The sequence below is a fragment of the Mustela lutreola genome, chromosome 1 (genome assembly GCF_030435805.1).
Source record: "Mustela lutreola isolate mMusLut2 chromosome 1, mMusLut2.pri, whole genome shotgun sequence".
In the NCBI taxonomy this organism is placed as follows: Eukaryota; Metazoa; Chordata; class Mammalia; order Carnivora; family Mustelidae; genus Mustela; species Mustela lutreola.
In genome coordinates, this window is record NC_081290.1 from 213,847,761 (window position 1) to 213,868,098 (window position 20,338).

The following is a 20,338-nucleotide window of genomic DNA, read 5'->3' on the forward strand; positions in this document are numbered from 1 at the left end:
ATCCCAGGACGATGAGATCATGACCTGAGCCGAAATCAAGAGTCCAATGCTTAAAACACTGGGCCACCCAGGCATCCCAAGGCTAGGACTTTAACATATCTTTTTTAAGGAACACATTTCAACCTGCAACAGAAGGAGTCAAACCCAGTCTCTCTGAAACCAAAACTAAGCTTTGGGTGAGGCCTTCAGAAATCTTGATAGCACGATTAAAGTAGGGATTTTATAGGTACAAAATGAGGCAATAGATATTTGGGAAATCACTGTAATAGCCTGAAAATGCATACTGGATAATTGATGCATTAATAAAAAGCATCACAAGTACACTTAGAAATATTTAAATAAGCAATGCCTGAAATAATGTGAAAAATGGGTAATTCAAGTACAATAGATTGTGGCATCGATGAATGCTGGGTTCATCAGAAAAAATAAATTTAGCTCTTCACTTTTAACTCTATGAGTACTAATTGGAGACTAAAAAGTGTTGACAGCCTCCTCCTGTCAAAGAAAGTGAGTGTAATTTGTTGGTAGCTTGACATCGCCTCCATTATATATAGGAATAATTTATTCATCCCCCTTGCCCCTCATAACATCAAATAATGCAATAGATTCTCTCTCTCTCTCTCTCTCTCTCTCTCTCACACACACACACACACACACACACACTACAAAGGGAGCAGCACAGGCAGCTTAGTATTAAGACGGGAGACTCAACTGTAATTTGTACATTTTCCTCTCAAGTATCTTCCAGCTCTGACAATCATGTCCATGATTTAGATTCAATCACATGATGCTGATTTTTGCTGGAAAATCAAATCAAAAGAAATAGTTTAATTTGCTGACTGCACTGTATGAACACTCCTCGTCACATTACCCGAATTTAAAATCTATGCCACATGATGGGAAAATTAAATTTTCTCGTTGTTAGAGATGATCAGAATAATTCAGCAGCATGCCTCCAGGTTACAGTTCCTCTAATTACCTTGTATCCTGAATTCTTAATTAATTATATTCTAGAATGTGAAGAAGTCCCTTTGTGCTCAGAGCCTGAGCCTTTTTCTGTAAGATTTACACGGTAAATCTTATCACGGCCTTTCAGTTTTGTCCCTGAAGTTGCTGCCCTTTTGGTCATTTCAATCTCATTCTTCTCAGAGTCAATTTCCTACCATTTAGAACAAGCATACCCACCGTGAGCCTTCCCCCATACCAACATCTTGTCACCTGTCACTGAATTCCTTCGTGACCCAGTTAAATGCCAGTTCTTTCTGGGTCACAGAAAAGATACAGCCTTAAAAATCTCTGTCTCAAGAAGTAGGACCTGGCATTGATCAGGGACTCAGCTTCATTAGGAAAAGCCAGGACGAGAGGAACAGTGAGCCTCGGTAGCGATAGGCAGCCCCTCAAAGCTCTGTCCCTCCCATCTGTGTAATATACATTTATTTAAACACAAGGCTTGATCATGCACCGAGGAGTGTTCTCAGAAAGCATGACTCCAGGGAACGCCTGAGCTTGAACTCAAAGGATTTTTCTTTTTTATTAATACTTTCAATCACTATGAACTGAACGGTTTCTGCAGTAGCCAGACGAGATGGAACCCTTGGAAACTATTAAAGCCCCTTCTGCACAGTGGAACCTGGATGGAAATTAGAAGAAACAGTATGGGACTACTATTTGAGTGCTTGTTATGTGTCAGACATTGTACGGAGCTCTTTGCATGCACTGCCTCACTGTGTTCTTGTAAGCTATCTATCTTCTAGGTTATGCAGCTCAAGTACAGGGGGATTAAGTAACTCACTCAAGTTCACATGGCTAGTATGTATCAGCGTCCAAGTCAAGAATCTGGCTGCACTTCCCAGACATGAATGTGCATACATATGAATTGCCTGGAAAACTTGTTAACATGCAGATTCTGACTTCATGGGTCTGAGATTCTGTATTTCAAACATGGTCTTTGGTGAGATTGATGATGCTGGTCTGTGGACCACAATTTGAGGAGCAAGGAGGTAGACCCTAATTCCACAGCTTCCAATGCAATACGTACTGGTCCTTCTTTGGTTTTGACTGATGGAACCTCATATGGAGCTTCTCGTTTTAAGGATTCCTTTGAGTTATTCTACAGCTCAGACATAAACAACTTCAAGGCTAACAGTTGCGGGAAAACGATTGTTCAGATATGACCTGTTGGTATAGGACCCTCAGTGTTCAGTCTTTAGAGAATCCGCTTATGTTTTTCTTGGTAAGTTTTATCCCTCCTGGATAATCTTGTCCCCATGGAGGGCCTGAGAGCTGGATTTTTAGTGTCTCAGAAAAAATGAGTTCTTGGTGGTTCTACCAGCCAGCTCTCAGCCCTCCTCTTCGAGCCCTGCCCCACAGACGAGTAGCACACATGACATGTCTACGGAAGTAGAGACTTTTACGAGGTCAGTTCTCAAGGTGGTGGGAGCCTGCCATAGCAGTCTTCAACCTAGGATCTCCAGAGAAATCTAGAGCTGCACATGGCTCTGGAACATGGGGCCAACTCCATGGACTGGTGGACAGAGTGGGTTACATTGTTTTCTACATACTATGTGTAACTACTGATAGGATTATTAGTTGATGAAACCATTTTGAAGGCAAATTAAAATAGGAGAAATTCTTGGACTTAAAAAGGGACATACTCTTGGACTCAAAAATTCTGGCTTCCAGAAATCTATCCTTCAGAAATACTAACACATGTGCACTTTGGCAAAAGGAAATGCATGGGAGCATTATCTGTAATATCCAAACAGCAAAACAGTCCATCAATAATGGCATGATTAAACAAATTATGGAATGACCATCATACGGAAAATAATGCAAACATTAAGAATATAGCACTAACTGCTAAGACATCTAAGGTAGATGGTTAGGCAAACAGCAAGTTTCTGGACAATTAGATCCCATTATATTTCTTCCTCCTATCTACATATATGTATTTGTACATATACAGGGAGTCTCCATCATCTGGATCTTTTACCATGAAGAGGTTGAAGGGGGAAGAAAAGGTATTTACACTAAGGAAATATTCACCAATGAACTGTAAATTCTCTATTCCGATGTCTCTTCCTGCTTGGGATTGGAGTTAAAATCTGTATTGTTCTGGCTCTAGCGGATTGTGGGTTCCTTAAACTTAACTGCTAATTCAGTGCCAGGCAGTAAGGGCACAAAACAAAAGGGAGCATTTGGCAGACAATGCAGGATTTCCTGAAGCTTGAAAAGGTGCTTGAATCTGGTAGAATCCTATGGGTCAAACAGAGGGCTGCCGGATCAGAAGCCATAAAAAGGAAATCATCAGGGAAGATCACAGAAGGGTACTTAATGGAGGATTATTTGCATATAAAGTGCTGAAAATGTCCCCTCCATATTTAAAGAAGTGATACTTTGAAGGTAGAAGAGATGTGGGAATGTCAGTTGTGAAGTGAAGGGAACTTTCATGCCTTGTTTTGGATGCCTTTTTTATTTTTGTCTTTTCATGAGAAAGTAGTCATCTATTGAAGTAATCTTTTTTTAAAAGATTTTATTTATTTATTTGATAGAGAGAGAGTGGGAGAAGGAACACAAGCAGGGGGAATGGGAGAGGGAGAAACAGGCTCCCCATTGAGCAGGGAGTCCAAGGCAGGACTCGATCCCGGGACTCTGGGATCATGACCTGAGCTGAAGGCTGACCTGAGCCAAAGGCAGAGGCTTAATGACTGAGCCACCCAGGTGTCCTACTGCAGTAATATTTTTAAAAAATTCCCAAAAGTAAATTAATAAAGATTCTCCTTTCAAAAACGTATTAATGGATATCTACATAGAATGATATGAAAGAATAATATCAATAATAATAATGATAACTGTTTTGGGAGACATATAGGGGTTCTTTATGACCTTCTGTTCCCTGTCTTCATTTTCTTCTTTGTAAAGAACTTGCACTGGTTTGGAGTAAAAGAAAATGAGGAGGGAAGGGGGGAAGGAAGGAAGGAAGGGTGGGCGGCAGTACAAATAATTAAGGGAACACTAAAAAAAAAGTTCTGGAATTTTCTATTTTTAAGGCACTTGTTCCTGCTTGGCTTGTTAGGCTGTTCTAATTTTTGTGCCAGTTTGTTCCAAGTTATTATTTATTGTTAGATATTAAGGCTGTTCCAAATCTTCTTATTAAAGACAGTATGAAATGGGCATAATTGGCTAAAAATTCATTAGAATTTAACAAGTAAAATAATGGACACAAGGGGTAACTGACTGGATTAGCAGAGCATGTGACTCTTGATCTCAGGGTCATCAGTTCAAGCCCCACATTGCATGTAACACTTACTTAAAAAAAAAAAAAAAAAAAAAGAATGGAGGCAAAAATGGAAGAATTTGAGAAATGGGCTAAAATGCTTCAAGATGCAGATGTAGGTGGAGAAACTGCCCTGCCATGCACCCAAACTAGCAGTTATCCAAAGCTGGTGACTGATGATAATTTTTGCTCAAATCGCCATTGAATAGCATCATTCTAATGACCAGCTTGCATTCACCCAGGAGGTTGTGGCAGAATTTATGTTGCTGCAATCCTTTGTTTCCAAGGAGAAGGCCGGATCAAGAGTTGAAGAGCGGTACTGTGCAGGCCACATGGAGGGTCCCATGAAAAATGCAAATGATTAATTACTATGAGTTTGGAGAAACAGAGGCGTGTCCATTTGGTAGAAATTTCAGGGGTCTGTGGGTGACTCGATCCAGGATCAAGTCCCACATCTGCTCCCTGCTCCGTGGGGAGTCTGCTTCTCCCTCTGACCCTCATCCCTCTTTCTCTCAAATAAATAAATAAATAAATAACATTTTAAAAAGAAGGAAATTTCAGAGGGACTCTGCAGGGACCGGCCGGTCTGATACTATCCTCTGAAAACCCTTGTTAACAGGTGGGCTCTTGGCTCGTGTCTGGGAATGGAACTTAGGGAGGTGCTCCCCACTTCCCTATCATTAATGCCGAAGACCTGCATTTCTTCTGGGAGTCTGGAATTTCAGTACATCCTAGGCAGAGGCTGCAGGTGACCCGAGCCTCCAAAAAAACCTTGGAATTTATAAATACAGTGTATAAATATTTTATATATAAAAAATATTAAAAAGGGAGTTTATAAATATAGCTAAATATCTAATGAGCACCCCTGGTTGGCAATATTTCATAGCCATGAGTACGACTATATACTGAGTCCTGGGTCCTAGGGTATCATCCAGACCAGGAGTGGCACTGGGGACCCCTGACCCGGGCATAGAAGAAGAAGTGACCTTTCCATGGAGAGCTAGGTCCAAGCTCGTACCTGACCCTTCTACCTCAGAGAACCAGCAGAGAATAATTACAGACAGGAAAAGCCTTTTTCTTCTTCTGCTTCCCCAACAGAATGGACCAGTGCTATTTCTTAAGTGATGTCTCTGGATTGCTGTCATTTTTGAGGCACGGATGGAGATGTAAACAGATTATCTTTTTTCTAAGGGGGGCCACATGAAAGGCCCAGACATAAATATTTTCCTGGTGCTCAATTCATGACCCTATCACTGTGCTGTTGGCTTGAAAGGCAAAAGACTTGGAATATTTTCAACATCCGCCTCTCTGGAAATCCTTCTCATTGCAGTGACCCAATCCAGCAAGATGAGGGAGGACTGATGAGGTCCAGGGGATTTCGCGGTAGACAACATCAGTGAAATTTTCAATCAAGTATACTTAGTGGAGGGCTGGTATTGTACTGGGAACCTGGAACCAAAGCCAATGAAGACACGACTTGACTCAGACTGGCGTGCATCAGCCAGGGTTGGCTTGACTTTCGGGAATTTGTGAGCCTCTTTACATTACCTGAGTAGGTTGAAATCAGCCACGATTGGAGTATTTATACCATGGAAGTGGTCTAATGTGCTAAACTGGTGCTCCCTTTCTCTTATCCAGTGGTTTTGCATTTACTTTTGCTGAGGGTGGGTTGGGGGGTGGCGCTTATTGCTGCTGGGGCTCAGACAGGGCTGTTCTCCCGGTCTGCCGGCTCTCCCTCACCGAGGCAAAACAGAGGGTGCCCTTCTGGAGTCCTTCCTGGTCTCAAACTAACCTCTTGTAAGGTCACTGCCTCTTCAAAATATCAAATTGTCCCCCACCCCAACTTCTGTATATCCTTTGACTTTGGCTCAGTATGGAAAACTTTCTAGAGCTTTCTGGCAGAAACCTCAAGTGCTAGTTGTGTTTTAAACTTTAGGATTTTTTGTTCATTTTTGTTTTTGTTTTTGTTTTTGTTTTTGTTCGGGGAGACCAGTACTGGAGAAGCTGCCTAGAAGGTGTGGGGAGGTATATAGGAGACATTTCTGTAGAGGTGGGGGACTCCACAGCCCCTGTTTTTCCAAGTCCACAGGACTGTGTTCCTTCTCATCAGGGCAAATCCCAGTTGTGGGGTATGTGCCCAGGAAGAAGCTACCTAGGATTCCAACACGAGTGCACCAGAATCAATGGAAGTATTTCTGGAGATAAGAAGTCTCTGGAGAAAACACCATCTTCTGCAAAATAGGACTGCCCAAGTTCCAAAGGAGCCAATAACTGAAGGCGAATAAAGGAAAACACTTAAAAAGGGTCAACACAATTGCTAGTTTCTTTTTTTTTTCTTTTTACTTGAAAACTTGTTTTAACCATCAAATTTTGGCAATTACAAACCTGTACACTGTTGGGTTTTTTTTTTTTTTTTTTTGGCTGTCTTGTTGTTGTTGTTGTTCTGTTCTTTCTTTCTTTGCTTTTTTTTTTTTTTTTTTTTTTTTTTTAGAAAAAGAACACAAGACTGAATACTGCCAACAGCAATATATGCAGAAACAATCCATCTCTAAGGTAAGGGACAAGGCTCACTTGAAGTGCTAGCTTTCCCCTTTGCATAAGGTTTGGTGTGTGGTGTGTGTGCAAGTTTAGGGGAGTTCATATGTGCACGCGCGCGTGCATGTGTGTGTGTGTGTGTAAAGAAATAACATACTTCATCTGAACCTGAAATGGCATAAAAATCACATACTTAGTAACTGGGCAAAACACACTTTTTTAAAAAAAATGTCGATACAAACATTTTCTTGGAAACAGAGAAAATTAAATGAAAACAGTAGAAACCCAAAAAGATTACAGTACATTTTGAAATGATTAAAAAACATCCTTTTCAAATTTAAAATCCTGTGTGTTTGTTTGTATGCATGGAGTTACCTTAAAGGTTTGCAGACCAACAGCATGGGTGACTTAGAATTATATTCGACCCCCCAAATTAAAGCATCCTGATAGGCATCAAATACAGTATCTACAAAAAGCCTGGAAAATTGTAACCGTTATATACAATTTTATAAACATTTTAAACACCAAAACATACATCTTTTACAAACCAGCCTGTTTGTAACAGGTAAATTTACAAGACAATCTCTCTGATACAGTGCTTCCATTTCCTGAACACATTTGTCACCTCCTGAAATGCAGTAGTATGGGCTCAGAAAGTTGTCAAGTAGTAGCAATTCTGGTATTTGTTTGCTGGAAAGGGTGCTACGGTCCATACCAATGGGTCCAAACACACTTTGAATGGACTGTACGATTCTCTAGTGCATCTTCAACACTGGAAGAGACTAATTATGGCCTTTGTGTAATATTACATACTTATAATTATTGCTTTTCATTATTACGTAAGGAAAGAAAATCTTACTTTTCCTACCTCTTAGCCAGCTGGCTAAGTATTAACTGATGCCAAACCCACAAATGGTGACTTTAAACCCTAGAATTATGCAACCAGAAGCTCAAAGCCCTTGTGGATTTCCACCAGAAAAATGTGCAGTTGAATGTCACGGGACGAACACCAGCCTAAACATGTAACCGCCTTCTCACAGACCACACAAAATGAGAACTCTGAAGCAGCACCTCTTCAAATCTCCCTTTCTCATGGTTGGAAATGAAAAATAGAAAACATGCAAGCCTAAGGACTTTTAGCAAAACCTGTGCACTGGGAGGGCAGAAGTGTGAAGAAACCAGACAGTTATCTGGGCAGCCCATGCAAAATGAACATCAGATCTTCCCGAATTCGTTCACAGGGAAGTGTTGTCTGGATCTCACATGATTCCCTGTGGTTATCTCTCTTCTCAGTTCCCCTGACTTTGATGATGTAGACACAGCATTAGTGGGGGTAGTGGGCGGGGGGAGGGGACGGGGTAGGAAGTAAGTAGGTGATGGCCAGTGGTGTCTATCTTTTTCATCTGCTTCTTTTTTAGGCTGTGCTAGAGATTCTCGATGGTAGTTCCAGATAAGTCCCAGGAATGCATCCTAAATGCCCATTCCAGGTCTTCTGACTGATTGTCTGATAGAGTAAACCTCAAATGCATAGACTTGACCCGCTCTTCCCACTGTCTTCTACAACGGCATTTCACGAATGGGCAGGACATGAGTAAATGGAAAGCTGGCGTGGAATGGAACACAGCAGCAAAACGCTTGCAGAAGAAAACAAATGAACACCTACTCTATTCATCTTTTACAGCCTCATAGTTTCTGCTCGCTACATGACAAACATCAAAGGTCCAGTCCAGCTACTCTCAACCTCACAAGAATGTGTGTAATATAGGTAAAGTGCCCCACAAACAGGCTATGGGAAATGGTTTCTCAGAGGTAGCACATACGTGATCGAAAAAAAGGCAAGACACTTATTGGCTTACATATTTTCCATGTGGTTCATCATGGCAGAGGGGAGGAGGGGAGAGGAACCAACAGCAAGACTGGGAAGGGGAGGGAGAAAAAAAAAACAGAACTGCATCCAGTAGGTAACACTGTAATCAAAGTCTCACTATAACTGACGCCTGGTCTGAGTTCCTTTCTGTAATTAACATTCCATCCTCATTTTAGAAAACATTCATTTGGTAAAAGCAGCATTTTGATAAGTGTCCAAAGAAATGTGTGAATTCTGAAACTACATCCTTACTGGGGGTGGCTTCAAGGAAACTTGAGATCCTAAGGCTTCCAGAGAAATAATCTCCACGAATTCTCTTTGCTAGCATATTCCAAAGCAGGAGTACAGGATGTCGGACGGTCCAGCAGAAGCAGGCAGATACCACGTCCCCGGAGGTTTAGTGGTGAACAATGTTATATAGAAAGAATATTAGCCAAATGACGGGTTCTGGTCCCTGTTTAGCTATTTCACTTCCTGTATGAGCTTGGGCAAGTCCTTTCCTCTCTCTGGCCATGTTTCCTCTTTCATAAAAAAATAAAAAAGGGAGTGGGATTAGACAAGCAGATTTTAAGGACCCTTCCAGCTCTTTGGATCAGTGGTGACCTCACCCAGTTCCATGCTGGCCGGACTGCAAGCCATTCTGTAACCTACAGGGAAAACCGACTATCCCCCAAGTGAAAAGATACCATGTGCTTAAAGGTAATGAATCAAAACATAACACATGCTTATCTGGTATACACTTAGCCGCAGAACTCTTCTGCAGAAAATCAGGGGAAGATATGCTAAAAAAAGAGGTATTTTATATAGGTCAGGGCGAAAAGAGTGGGCACAATTTTCTTGGGTGACTTCACAACTGCATTAGGGTTCTATTTATTCCTTCATTACCGTGTCAGTCAGGCATTCTCCCTGGAGGAGAAGCTGTGTAAGCAGTAGGGACTCATCGGCATTAATCTCGTTCTAATATTTCCTGGGGGCAAGAAATGAATTGTTGGTTTTACTTTGACGGTTTTTATGTCATTGCATTATTAAAAGTGTAGCAGTGATTCTATTCTAGACCATTAGCTCATCATTTTCGCCGTGATTCTTGCAAATGTGCTTCTTACATAAGAAAAATACCAGAGACACTATTCTCAAAAGCAGCCTCAGTGAAATTTCATTTATTTCAAGACCAGAGTGCGGATAATGCTTCCACGAGGAGGTCTGACCAAGAGACGGGGAGAGAAGAAAAGCTGGAAAATCTGTGAAGTGTATCCTGAACTCAGGAAGCTTGGAATGAAAAGGAATTTTTTTTGCTTGTTTTTGCAATGAGCTTCAGAAACACTGACTCCCACAGAGCAGTGGACTAAACAAAATGGAAGCAACTAAAAATATGTCTTTGCGGATGAGACACAGAACCAGGACAGAACAGTTGACACACCAATGCCATATGCCACCAGAGACCGTGGACACAGAGATTTGCTCATGAAGCAGATAGTGCAAATATGCATTTATTTACTATGGCTGCTGTGCACACAGCCATAATCTGACTGAAGCAAAAGAGGAGAGTCACTCAACTTGGTAAGTTTCCGCCTCGAGGATGGGGTTACTGTATGTCTGCTGGAAAGATTCTCCTGACAATTTAGTAAACTCTTGGCCGAAGCCCACACGTCAGGAGAGAGGAGAACCCCCAGGAGGTGTAATTAAACATTACACATCTTTCAAATAAGAGTTTCATTCTGGAAAACTGTAACAAAATATTATTTCTTCAAAAACATAGTTTTAAGTCACTATAAATGGCAATACCAAAAAAAAGTTAAGTGAACCGGAGCAAAATATGGCATTTGGTGTTTCTCTAACATTGTAGAGATCAGAGAAATTGGAAGGTCTGCCTCTGGCAGGATTTTTCAACACGGTCCTTATCCTAAAACCTTCACTTTCGCTTTCCTCAAGAGCAGCCTTATGGAGTGCAAGCACATAATTGTATATAGGCCCAGACACACACACTACTAATCTATACACGAGAACTACTCTACTTTCTTCTTTTTGCAAACATAATTGCATTTAGAGTGATGATGCTACCAATTTAAAATAACACTTGGATTTTATCTGCATTATCAAGAATTGTGATTATCCAGCTGAAAACTTTGAAAGTATATTTTTCCCTTCCCCCCCCTGAATTTGAATTCTGCTTACACCCCTAATTCCTCTCATTGTAGAGAAGAGTGTATCAAAATACACTTTTTTTTTCTTCCCTGATCCTCAGAACAAAAGCCAATTTCTGCAGTGATATTAAAATTGTAGCTATGGCCAGGAATATTTACTGGAAAACACAAAAACAGATAATCACATTCTTTCTAATGTTGGAACAATGTTAATCTTCTCCCTGACCCCCAAAATCAAGCCCAAGTATCTTCACATTCCTTCCATTGATACCTTTCTCAAAGATCATAAAGCCCAGCTATATTATATGGGATGCTTAACACAAACAAAAATAACTAAGCATACAAACCATGTTACCCAAACCTAATTTTATAGCTGAAAACTGGACAGCTTATTAAAAAAAAAAAAAAATAGAGTTGACTTTAAAGGCTTCAGCCCATTTTCTTGTGTTTTTTTTTTTTTTTTAAATAATGTGTGTTTCTCTTTTCTTTCCCCTAAGAGACTAACTTTTCCAACCATCATAACTACTGTTTTCATCCCCTCCCCCCATTGGCTCAAAATGACATGCGACGATGCGTCTTTGCTCGTTGCCAGTACTAATACTGCCCGCTCTGCTGCTGTAACCCTTCCCGGGTCCCAATACTGCACAAAGCCATACAAGATGGGCTGTATAACCCAGCAGGTGGTTTACTCCCCCTGCAGAAACTCGGTGCCCGTGCTTGGTCGTGAACGCAGGTACCTACTGCAAGGCTATCCGTCCCCGCTAAGAAACTCTCGGAGCCTTTTCTTTCCACCCAGCCGGACAGGAGCTTGCCGGTGACCACGGGGCTTGTGAAGAAGTTCCCCGGGGGCAAGTCCCTGTTTCCGTCTGGCTGCTGGCCGTGCAGATGCGAGCCCCACATCCTTCCCGCAGTTTGGCCACGGACTGCGCCGAGGGCCCTGGGCAGGCGCGCTGTCTACACTTGGGTCTGGTGCTGAGTCTCGAGGAAGGGAATGTGCAGGCTGGCGAGGCTGAGCTCTCCCACGCTCTCGTAGTCACTCATGGCGGCTTCGGAGTCGTCAAAGCCACAGCTGGCCGACACATCCGAGGACGAGGTGCCTCTGGAATTGTGCAAGGATAGAGACGGGTTGTCGGCGGGGCCTGCCGTCTCTGCGCCCTGGTTCATGCCCACGGCAAAAGTACTAAATTCACAGGCAGCAGGTGGGCCCACCAAATCCGTGTCGTTGGGGAATGGGTGGGGAGGGAGGTACTGGCTGGGGTGGAACTGGGGCCTCCTCCTGCAGTCAGGGCTCAGTGTGCTGGCCAGTGACACAGGCTGGGAGGGCGGCAGGGCCTCATACTGGTCTGGGAAGTCCTCAGGCAGGGGCGGGGGCAGCTGGTCCTGGTTCAGGAACTCCTCCTCCTGCGGGGGAGGGTACTCGTTGTCGATGTCATAGCCGCCCAGGTAGTAATCGCTCTCTAGCTCCCGCGTGCTGCCTTGCTGGGCCGACCCTCCCTCCTGGTTCTCATAGTTGGGCACTTCTTCTATGTCCGACAGGCGGGCCCCGGGCATCCAGTCGGAGGTGTCCCAGTGATAGGCTATGGGAGAAAAGTCGTGACAGTCAATTTCCTCCAGACCTGAGCTGGGGCAGGGCTCAGGAAAGGAACGGATGCGGGGAGCTGACATGCAATTAACATCCCAGAGACACTAAGACTCCGGGGTCACGTGCATGCTCCTTCTAGGGCTCTATCAGGGACCCGCCATGCTCCGGCTTCCTAGACAGTAAGGCGATGGTGACTCAGAGAGAGGGTGCCTGGTGCCACAAGGGATGGCCTACCAGGGCATGTGGAGTAAACCTGGTTCCTGCACCCCCTCCCTGCTAGCTTCTCTTCCTTTCTATATGCTAAATGCAGAGCGAGGCTGGCAGCATGCTCCCGGAGAGAGGAGGGGTGTGGGCCCTACTGTGGTCCCCGGAAGGCAGGGAGATGTGCTGCAAATGGATGAAGGACACACATGGTGGGGAGGCCAGGGGAGGGATGCTGGTGGGACTCTCGCTTCCAATGCCAAGCACACAAGACACCTGGAACATGCAAAATGCAGATCAGAGAACCCCTGGAAAGGACGGAGGGAGAGGGACGGGGAAGAACGAACTCAGCAATTCAAAACGTGGAAGTGAAATGTTATGCTGGGGTCGTGGCAGAGTCACCTCGGTTGTAGTTCTGTCCTTGGTCCATGATAGACACTGTTCAAATACAAAGCAAGAGGTAAACCCGATAATCTGGGCCACATGAAGAGGGTAAAACAGAACATTTCAGATGACTTAAAAACATGCTGTTTCTCCTCCTTGTTGTTGGGGGAATAAAAAGGTAAATCACACCTGTTCCCACCCCTAACTGTACTAAGTCACTAATAAAAGTTACCTGATTGAAATCAATCCCCATAAGATGACAGCTTGGAATGCTTTCTTAAGTATTTCCAGCTTATAATAGGAGCTCAGTACATACATGTTGAATGTAAGAACGAATTTCTTAGTAATATGGATTCCAACTGATTGGGTACTCTTAGAAGGGCTTTTATAAAAAAGAGTACTCATCTATTTAACAACTTATGAACTAGATTTTTTTTTCCTCTAAAATGGTAAAATTCACTCCAATGCCTAGAGAAACAACCAGTGTCCCCGAGGTTGCCGACCGATTAAAAGCAACCCTGGATCAATACAACAAGGAAGCCGAATTTCCAAAATGATAGCTCTTTTACATGAGAGGCTATGGAAGAAAAAAGTAAATACCTTCATTCTCTATAGTGTCAACTACATTGTTGACAAGCTGAATGACAGTCACAATGGACGCTTGTGGCCAGGAAAAGCAGACAGAGGGGAAGGGAAGGACAGTTTCCGGTTAGTCATGTATTTCAGATAGAAGAGAACTTCTCTTCACAACAATGGCAACATCAAAGGCACAGCAGGCAAACATCCAAAGCCTCCCCAGTCTGCCCATTAGGCAGTGTTCTGGTGCTCGCTTTTATCTGGGGAGGGGGGGGGGTCCCGGGGATCCTCAGAATGGAAGGGCCACAGCAGCAAATCTGGAGCCGGTCCTTGGAAAGGCACGGTCGACAGGAAGGGCTGGATCATAAATTCACACCTCATGGCCCAGTGAAATCAATCTAGGAAAGCAGTGGCTCATCAAGTTCAAGCTAATTTCTCATTAATAACTCCCAAAGGCTCTCAGGGGAAGACCTCGCTGTTCCCATGGATAATTATTTGTCAGTCAGCCATGCCGCTCTAAACCAAATGCCAGAGATGGAGGATCAGCTCTGCAGGACGGATGGTGTCACGCTCCCATGATGGCCAGGAGAGCCTAGAGCAAGCCCAAGGCCCAGTGTCTACCGGTAAAGCACAGATGGAAGTCAGCGTCTGGCCTCTGAAATTGTTAGACTCTGGGAAGGAGAATTCTGTGCTCCATATGGGGTTGTTTTTGCACCCGATACCAGCAGGTTGCCAGAGAGGCAATCAGGCTTAAAATTCAGTTGCTGGAAATTCTTACTACCATCCACTTTCATCAGGAATGATCCAGAAGGTTGAGCATGAAGGGTCAAATGCGTTGAGCTTAAGGGTGCATAGAGCAGAGCCCGTGAGAAACGTCAGCCAGGTAGCATCATGAGAACTCTGGCCAAAGTGGAAGGTATCTGTTCTCGGCTGCTTCTATACAAAATGCCAAGCAGCACCAGCTTTCCTTTGGTTGGAGACGAGGGAAGGAGTAAGCATCACGGCAAACAGATCTGGAGGTATGACCCTGACCTTCTGGAAATGGTCAGAAGAAAGCCACTGTTACGTGGTTTGTTACCCCAGCAGTCAGAAACAAGCAGGGTCTGTACCTCTCTGGAATGCAGGGTATCGGGGTAGAAGAGATTGGGGGATGAGGGTCATGAAAATAGACTCTTTTACTTCCATAATTGTATCTATGGCCTTGGAGCTCCCCTTTTCCTCTATTTACCTGGGGTGCAAAGACGACATCTTTTCCTTTTGTACTTCTGGGCTCAAAATACTCAGCACAGGGTTCAGTATGTAGGAGAAACGTGGCATGCATATGGGTTGTGTGATTACGTTAATTGATACCTATTCAATTTTTGCCAATGGCTTACTGGGAGGGAAATGAAATAAGGTATTGACTAAGAGAATGTTGTCTCTGGGGATGACTACTGGAAATTAGTCTTAATTCACTCCATATAGTAAACTCTCACTATTTTGTGACCATTTCTGCCACACCTCCTGGCCTGGGGAGACCAACCCATCCTCCAGAGCAGGTTCCTGAGCTCAGAAAACCCAGTCCAGCATTAGGACCCTCTCCATAAGTTCCCAAGAGTTGATGGCAGCTTTGGAGTGTCAATGAGGTTCAGGAACCATATGGAATGTCCATTTTTCTAAGGAGTGGATTGACAGTCACAGTTTTCATAGAGACTCCAAAGGCCCATGACCCTGGTTGCTTATAAGGGGACTTTAGCTGAATGACAATGCCACTTCTAGGGGAAGGAGGTTCTATGGGAAGGAGGTCTCACCACTAAAGGAATTTCTAATGATGCAGAGAGGTTGGATACACAGTGAAGGGTGACCAGATCACCAGTCGTAAAATTTAAAAAAATCAATCAATCAATCAATTACAGTTTTCTAGAGAGGATCATTTGGGATGAGGTGGTTCCAGCAGGAAAAATTCAAAGCGGATGCATTCTTGGAGGTCATGGAACTTGGTCCACCTCGGACAAGGACCCCTGGGGCACCCATGGCAGGTGCTCCTGCTGTGATGACACCCCACAACGGGACCAGCCCAAAAAGCTGGTGAACATGCTCTGAAGTCAATGATCAGGCCCAGAAACAGAGCTGGTCACCTTACCCTCCTCCCTACCCACTGTCAGCACATGAGGCAAAGCTACCGGGGAACACAGCTACTACCGAGGGCTTACCATTGTCGTCGCCAGAATCCGACTGGAAGGAGCTCAGGGACTGAACCTCAGAGTTGCTGCCTTTATTACTGCCTGCGAAGCAGGTCACTTCTCCGGGATCATCAACCCCTTTGTCTTTGTGGACAGCCAGGGAGAAAGCAGAAATGACACCGGTTACCTTGTGCGGATGTCTAGCCCGCCTGCCCCCGGAGTTCACTTCTCTGAGCTCTTTCATTTGCTTTGAGAAAATAATTTAGCTCCACAATAGAAAATTGACTGTGCCACTGGGGGCAAAGGTCTGTCAATCAAGTGATTTACATTATGGATTCGAAACCCTTAACCCGTGGTAAATGAGCTTCCAGATCGCTGACAGCCGAAAGGAGCTGTTCCCTCCTCAAAGAGAGGTGACTAAGTGAAGAGTGAAGGCAGGATGAAGCGGCCGGGCTGCTCTTTGCCATTCAGAGTTAATTTAAATCATTTACATGAACCGACACGGTGTCAACACCAGGTTAAATGAGATTACTTATAAAATAAGGATATAAATATTTTATAGGTAAGAATGCCATTACATTCATCCCAACTTTCATCTCTGGGGAGCGAGTGGAGTTCTCCATCTTGCCTCCTAGAGGGCAGCGTCACACCACTTTTGGGAACGGCAGTGTTTGGAATCTATGTGGTAAGAGGGCAGTCAGCGGTGTGGACCTGTTCTCATCTGCCCACTTCCTCCTTTTGGCTATACAGAGACAGCCTGAACAACACACACACACACACACACACACACACATACACACACACTCTACAGGGCTATTTTCTTATTTGATGGACTAAAGAAAGCAATAAAAACAAGCCGTATCTTGAAGTTGTCAAGTAAAAAAATGAATTAGTTGCCTAGAGATTGTCTAGCCAGCTAACTCTGCCTTGCTTAACAAAGAAGGAAATCTACTCAATAAAAACGTAACAATACTTTTGGGGGAAATGTGAGTTTTGGCCCAAGGTAAATTCTGGAAATAAAGCTGTCACATTAGGAAGGAAGTAGAGAAGAAGGATCACTAGGAGAAGCTTCAAATCATCACGAAACATGATGGAAAGAAGAGACAGGGACTTGTGATTAAGGGAGCAGTTGTTCCCCTTTGTGACGGTGGAAATCACTCTTTCCTTCACGAAGGGTGAGGTTAATATTGGGTACTGAGACTCCACATCTGCTGTCAGATGCTAAAAGCACAGTGGGACCAGAAGTTGGATAAACAACTAATCTAAGCAGAGAGAGCCGCCTGAGAGGAGTTCACCTCCCAACAGCCATGCTGCCCCAAATACCAAGATATGTCTCAGAAAAGCACCGGGTAATGGCCGAGCTTAGCGCCAAACACCAGGAAGGGAACAACAAATGTTCCATCTCAGTGAAGGCTGTGCATAAAACTCCTTCCTCCACCTCATTTTTTCCACCCTCTCTTTTCTTCATTGTTAAATAAAAAAGAGCCTTTCCAAGAGCTGTTTCACTGGCAAGCCTTTAGTGAAGTCATTTGACAGGGAATACATTTATAGTGAAAATCCAAGGGCAACAACTTACAAGAGTGTCTATAGAAAGACAGACTCCACAGGTAGTGTGGTTGGGTGGCCCCAGAAAAGAACAGAGACCCTCTTCTGTCATCAGGGGTCCTCTCCCAATTTATCCCTCTCCCTCCTGCTAAAGCTCCCAACAGGAGTGTTGGTAAGAGCACAGGCTGTGGACCGTGATGGGCCAGGTCCTAGTCCTCATCACCCCTTCTACTAGCCATTTGTTCTTAAGCTGCTATCTCACCCATCTACTCCTTCAATTGGATGCCCACACGGGCCCCTGGAAGATTTATGAAGATCCAACATATGGCAAACGTTCACCTGCTACTTCCATTGTCTCCCCAAAGCTCTTTGTCCTTAATGTTTACATTCTGGATTCTCTCTTGACGACCCACTGAAACACTCTTCAGATGACCAAAGATCTTCTAGGTGTCAAGCACACTGCTGTTGTTGCTTTTTTCTTAAGCCTGTGTCCTTCTGGACCATTTTACAGTACTCAACCCCACTAACCTTATCGACAGTCTTGGCTTCTGCACAGCTGCCATGTCCTCTGTCCCTGCTCTCTTTGTTGGCAACTGTTTGCCTCCCTTCTTGGCCTCTGCCTTCTGCCCACCTCCCACATGTGGGCATCTCCAAGTTCTTTTGGAGGTCCAGTCTGGCCATCTTTATTCTTGCTCCCTCCGTGAGCTCATCACTGACCCCCTTCCTCGAGATTTAACCATTGTGCATCCAGATGATGTCCAAACTTTCATCTCCAGCCTCCTCTTTCTCCTGAACAAGAGAACCTGTCAGGTAACCCTCATGTGCCCCCTACCCTCATCAGGCTGCTTCCTGCTTCTGGAAGGCCCTCTCTAATAGTTTCCTACTAAGATCTAACTTATGCTTGAAGATACAGCAGGAATTCCCCCTTGTCCCCAAAGATGCCCTTCACCTCCTCTGCTCATAGGCTCTCCACTTGAAAACAGTGTTCCCCGACCCTCTATCCCAACATGTATCATAGTACTAAAACCCCAGCCTTTGGAAACTCCTGCTACAAGGGCAAATCTGCTGCTGAAATATAAAGCCATAATGGCCTGATGAAAAGCCACAGGTTACAATAGAGCTTGCCTTAGCTTCATCCTCACCGTGTTAGGACAGGGAAATCAAGCACCATTGCTCAATTAGATGTTCATTAGCTGTTCATGGAAGATAGCTAACTAGTCTCTGCTTTTGCTCCTCTTTGGTCCTTTTTAGTCTGTTCTCCATGGGTCAGTCAGGGCCATCTTTCAAAAATGTAAATTGGATCACACTGCTTCCCTGCTTAAAAACCTGCACTCATGTTGCCATTAAAATGCATTCACTTTCCGGGCACGTGGGTGGCTCAGTGGGTTAAAGCCCCTGCCTTCGGCTCAGGTCATGATCCCAGGGTCCTGGGATGGAGCCCCACATTGGGCTCTCTGCTCAGCAGGGAGCTGCTTCCCCCCCTCTCTCTGCCTACTGTCTGTCAAATAAATAAATAAAATCTTAAGAAAAAAATTGCATTCACTTTCCCTTCTTGCTCACCAATCTCTAACTACCTCGACCTCCTTTCTGTTCTTCAGCATGTCAAGGCCTTTCCCACCACAGAGCCTTTGCACCTATGGCTCTCGGGCTAGAATATTGCCCCATGAGGCCTGAAGGAGAGGGAAATACCACTATCTGGACTGGACTTTTCCTACCTTGAGGTTCACCCTCTTATTTCAAGGATGCTGCATTCCAGCCAAACAGAATTGCTGGTCTTCCAGTTGTGTGGGTCCCTCTGCCTTTCCCCAGACCTTTAATCCATCATGATCCAACTCAGATTTCTCTCTGCTAATCTCAAGTCTTCACCTTAAGTCTACAAATACTCTCCTCTTCTGACCTTCTGGAACACGCTTTCTGTATTTCACTTCTGTCGCCACACTGCTTGCATTACCCCCAATGGTATGCTAGTGTGAGTATAGCATGGGTTTTTAGAGCTGGCGGCTTGGGACTGGCCCGTTCTGCTGCCTCTTCCTAGCTCTGTGGCCTGGGACACCTGATGCATGCTCCCGGAGTCTCATTTTCCCCATCTGTCAAAGAGGGATAAGAACCAGAGCGATTTTTCTGGACACTCAGTGCCAGAACGTGTCACAGGGAGTGCCCTGCCCAGGATTGTTCTCTCTCCTTTCCCTGATTTCCTTCCCCAGTGCCAGGCACACCACAGCTCCCCAGCGACACTAAAGGCACAAGCAGACGCACGAGGGCCTCCTACTCACTGTCGGTTCCTGCGTCCCAGCCATTCTTCCGGATAGAATCGCAGTCCGAGCGGCAGGGCGACACGGCAGGCAGGTTGGGGGCCACGCTGCACACGACTACACCACGCCTGGCCGTCAGGATGCGCGGGGACTCCGGGTGGAACGTGGTCATCTCCTGGTGCTCGCCCCCCAGCCCGTCCACGATCTTATCCAGGTTGCTCCTGGAGTCGCTCTGGAAGCACGGCGTGTAGGCCATGGGGCGCACGGGCACCTGCGGGGGCCCCACCTCCTGGTAGACGTTGCGGCCGTCCCCGCTGCCGCGCAGGTTCCGGAACGGGATGCCGTTGCTCTTGTTGAGCAGGGCGGCCGTGGCGGGGTCCTGCACCAGCGTGATGTTGTTGCGCGAGTAGTTCTTGCGGAAGACCTTCTTGCGGAAGACGATGAAGAGGATGACCAGGATGAAGATGATGAAGAGGACCACGGCGATGCCGATGAGCTCCTCCTTGCCCACGTACGAGTGGCCGGCCTGGATGTTGGGCACGACCACGGGCCGCAGCCCGCAGTACTGGCCCACGTAGCCTGGCGTGCAGTTGCACACGAAGGAGCCGAACACGTTGACGCAGGAGCCCCCGTTCTCACACTCCTCCCGCTCGCACTCGTTGACGTCCTCCTCGCACCTTCGGGACAAAACACAAAACGCCTTTCAGACGGCGGGCCACGCAGCGCGGTTCACCGCGGCCGTCTTTCCAAGGAAGTCCAGCGCCCCAAAGTCACGTGAAGCGAGACAAAGATAGAGTGATGGTGTGCGTGTGTGCGT

At 45.2% G+C, this 20,338-nt stretch overlaps 1 protein-coding gene across 3 annotated transcripts in view; it reads right to left on the bottom strand.

Moving 5' to 3' along the window:
- Nucleotides 1-6,725: 6,725 nt before the first annotated feature.
- The window catches only part of FAT3 (FAT atypical cadherin 3), a 662,765-nt gene continuing 649,152 nt past the window's right edge, over nucleotides 6,726-20,338 (bottom strand). Inside the window, exons 24-28 of one of the 3 annotated variants that reach the window (XM_059186746.1) lie at nucleotides 19,543-20,198; nucleotides 15,755-15,868; nucleotides 13,587-13,646; nucleotides 13,005-13,040; nucleotides 6,726-12,396 (exon numbers count right to left, since the gene is read on the bottom strand). In XM_059186746.1, coding sequence (XP_059042729.1) covers nucleotides 11,774-12,396; nucleotides 13,005-13,040; nucleotides 13,587-13,646; nucleotides 15,755-15,868; nucleotides 19,543-20,198 — 1,489 coding nt within the window. In that variant the 3' untranslated portion in view covers nucleotides 6,726-11,773. The remainder of the gene's footprint in view (nucleotides 12,397-13,004; nucleotides 13,041-13,586; nucleotides 13,647-15,754; nucleotides 15,869-19,542; nucleotides 20,199-20,338) is intronic. The other 2 variants (XM_059186755.1, XM_059186764.1) reach the window with 2 other exon arrangements.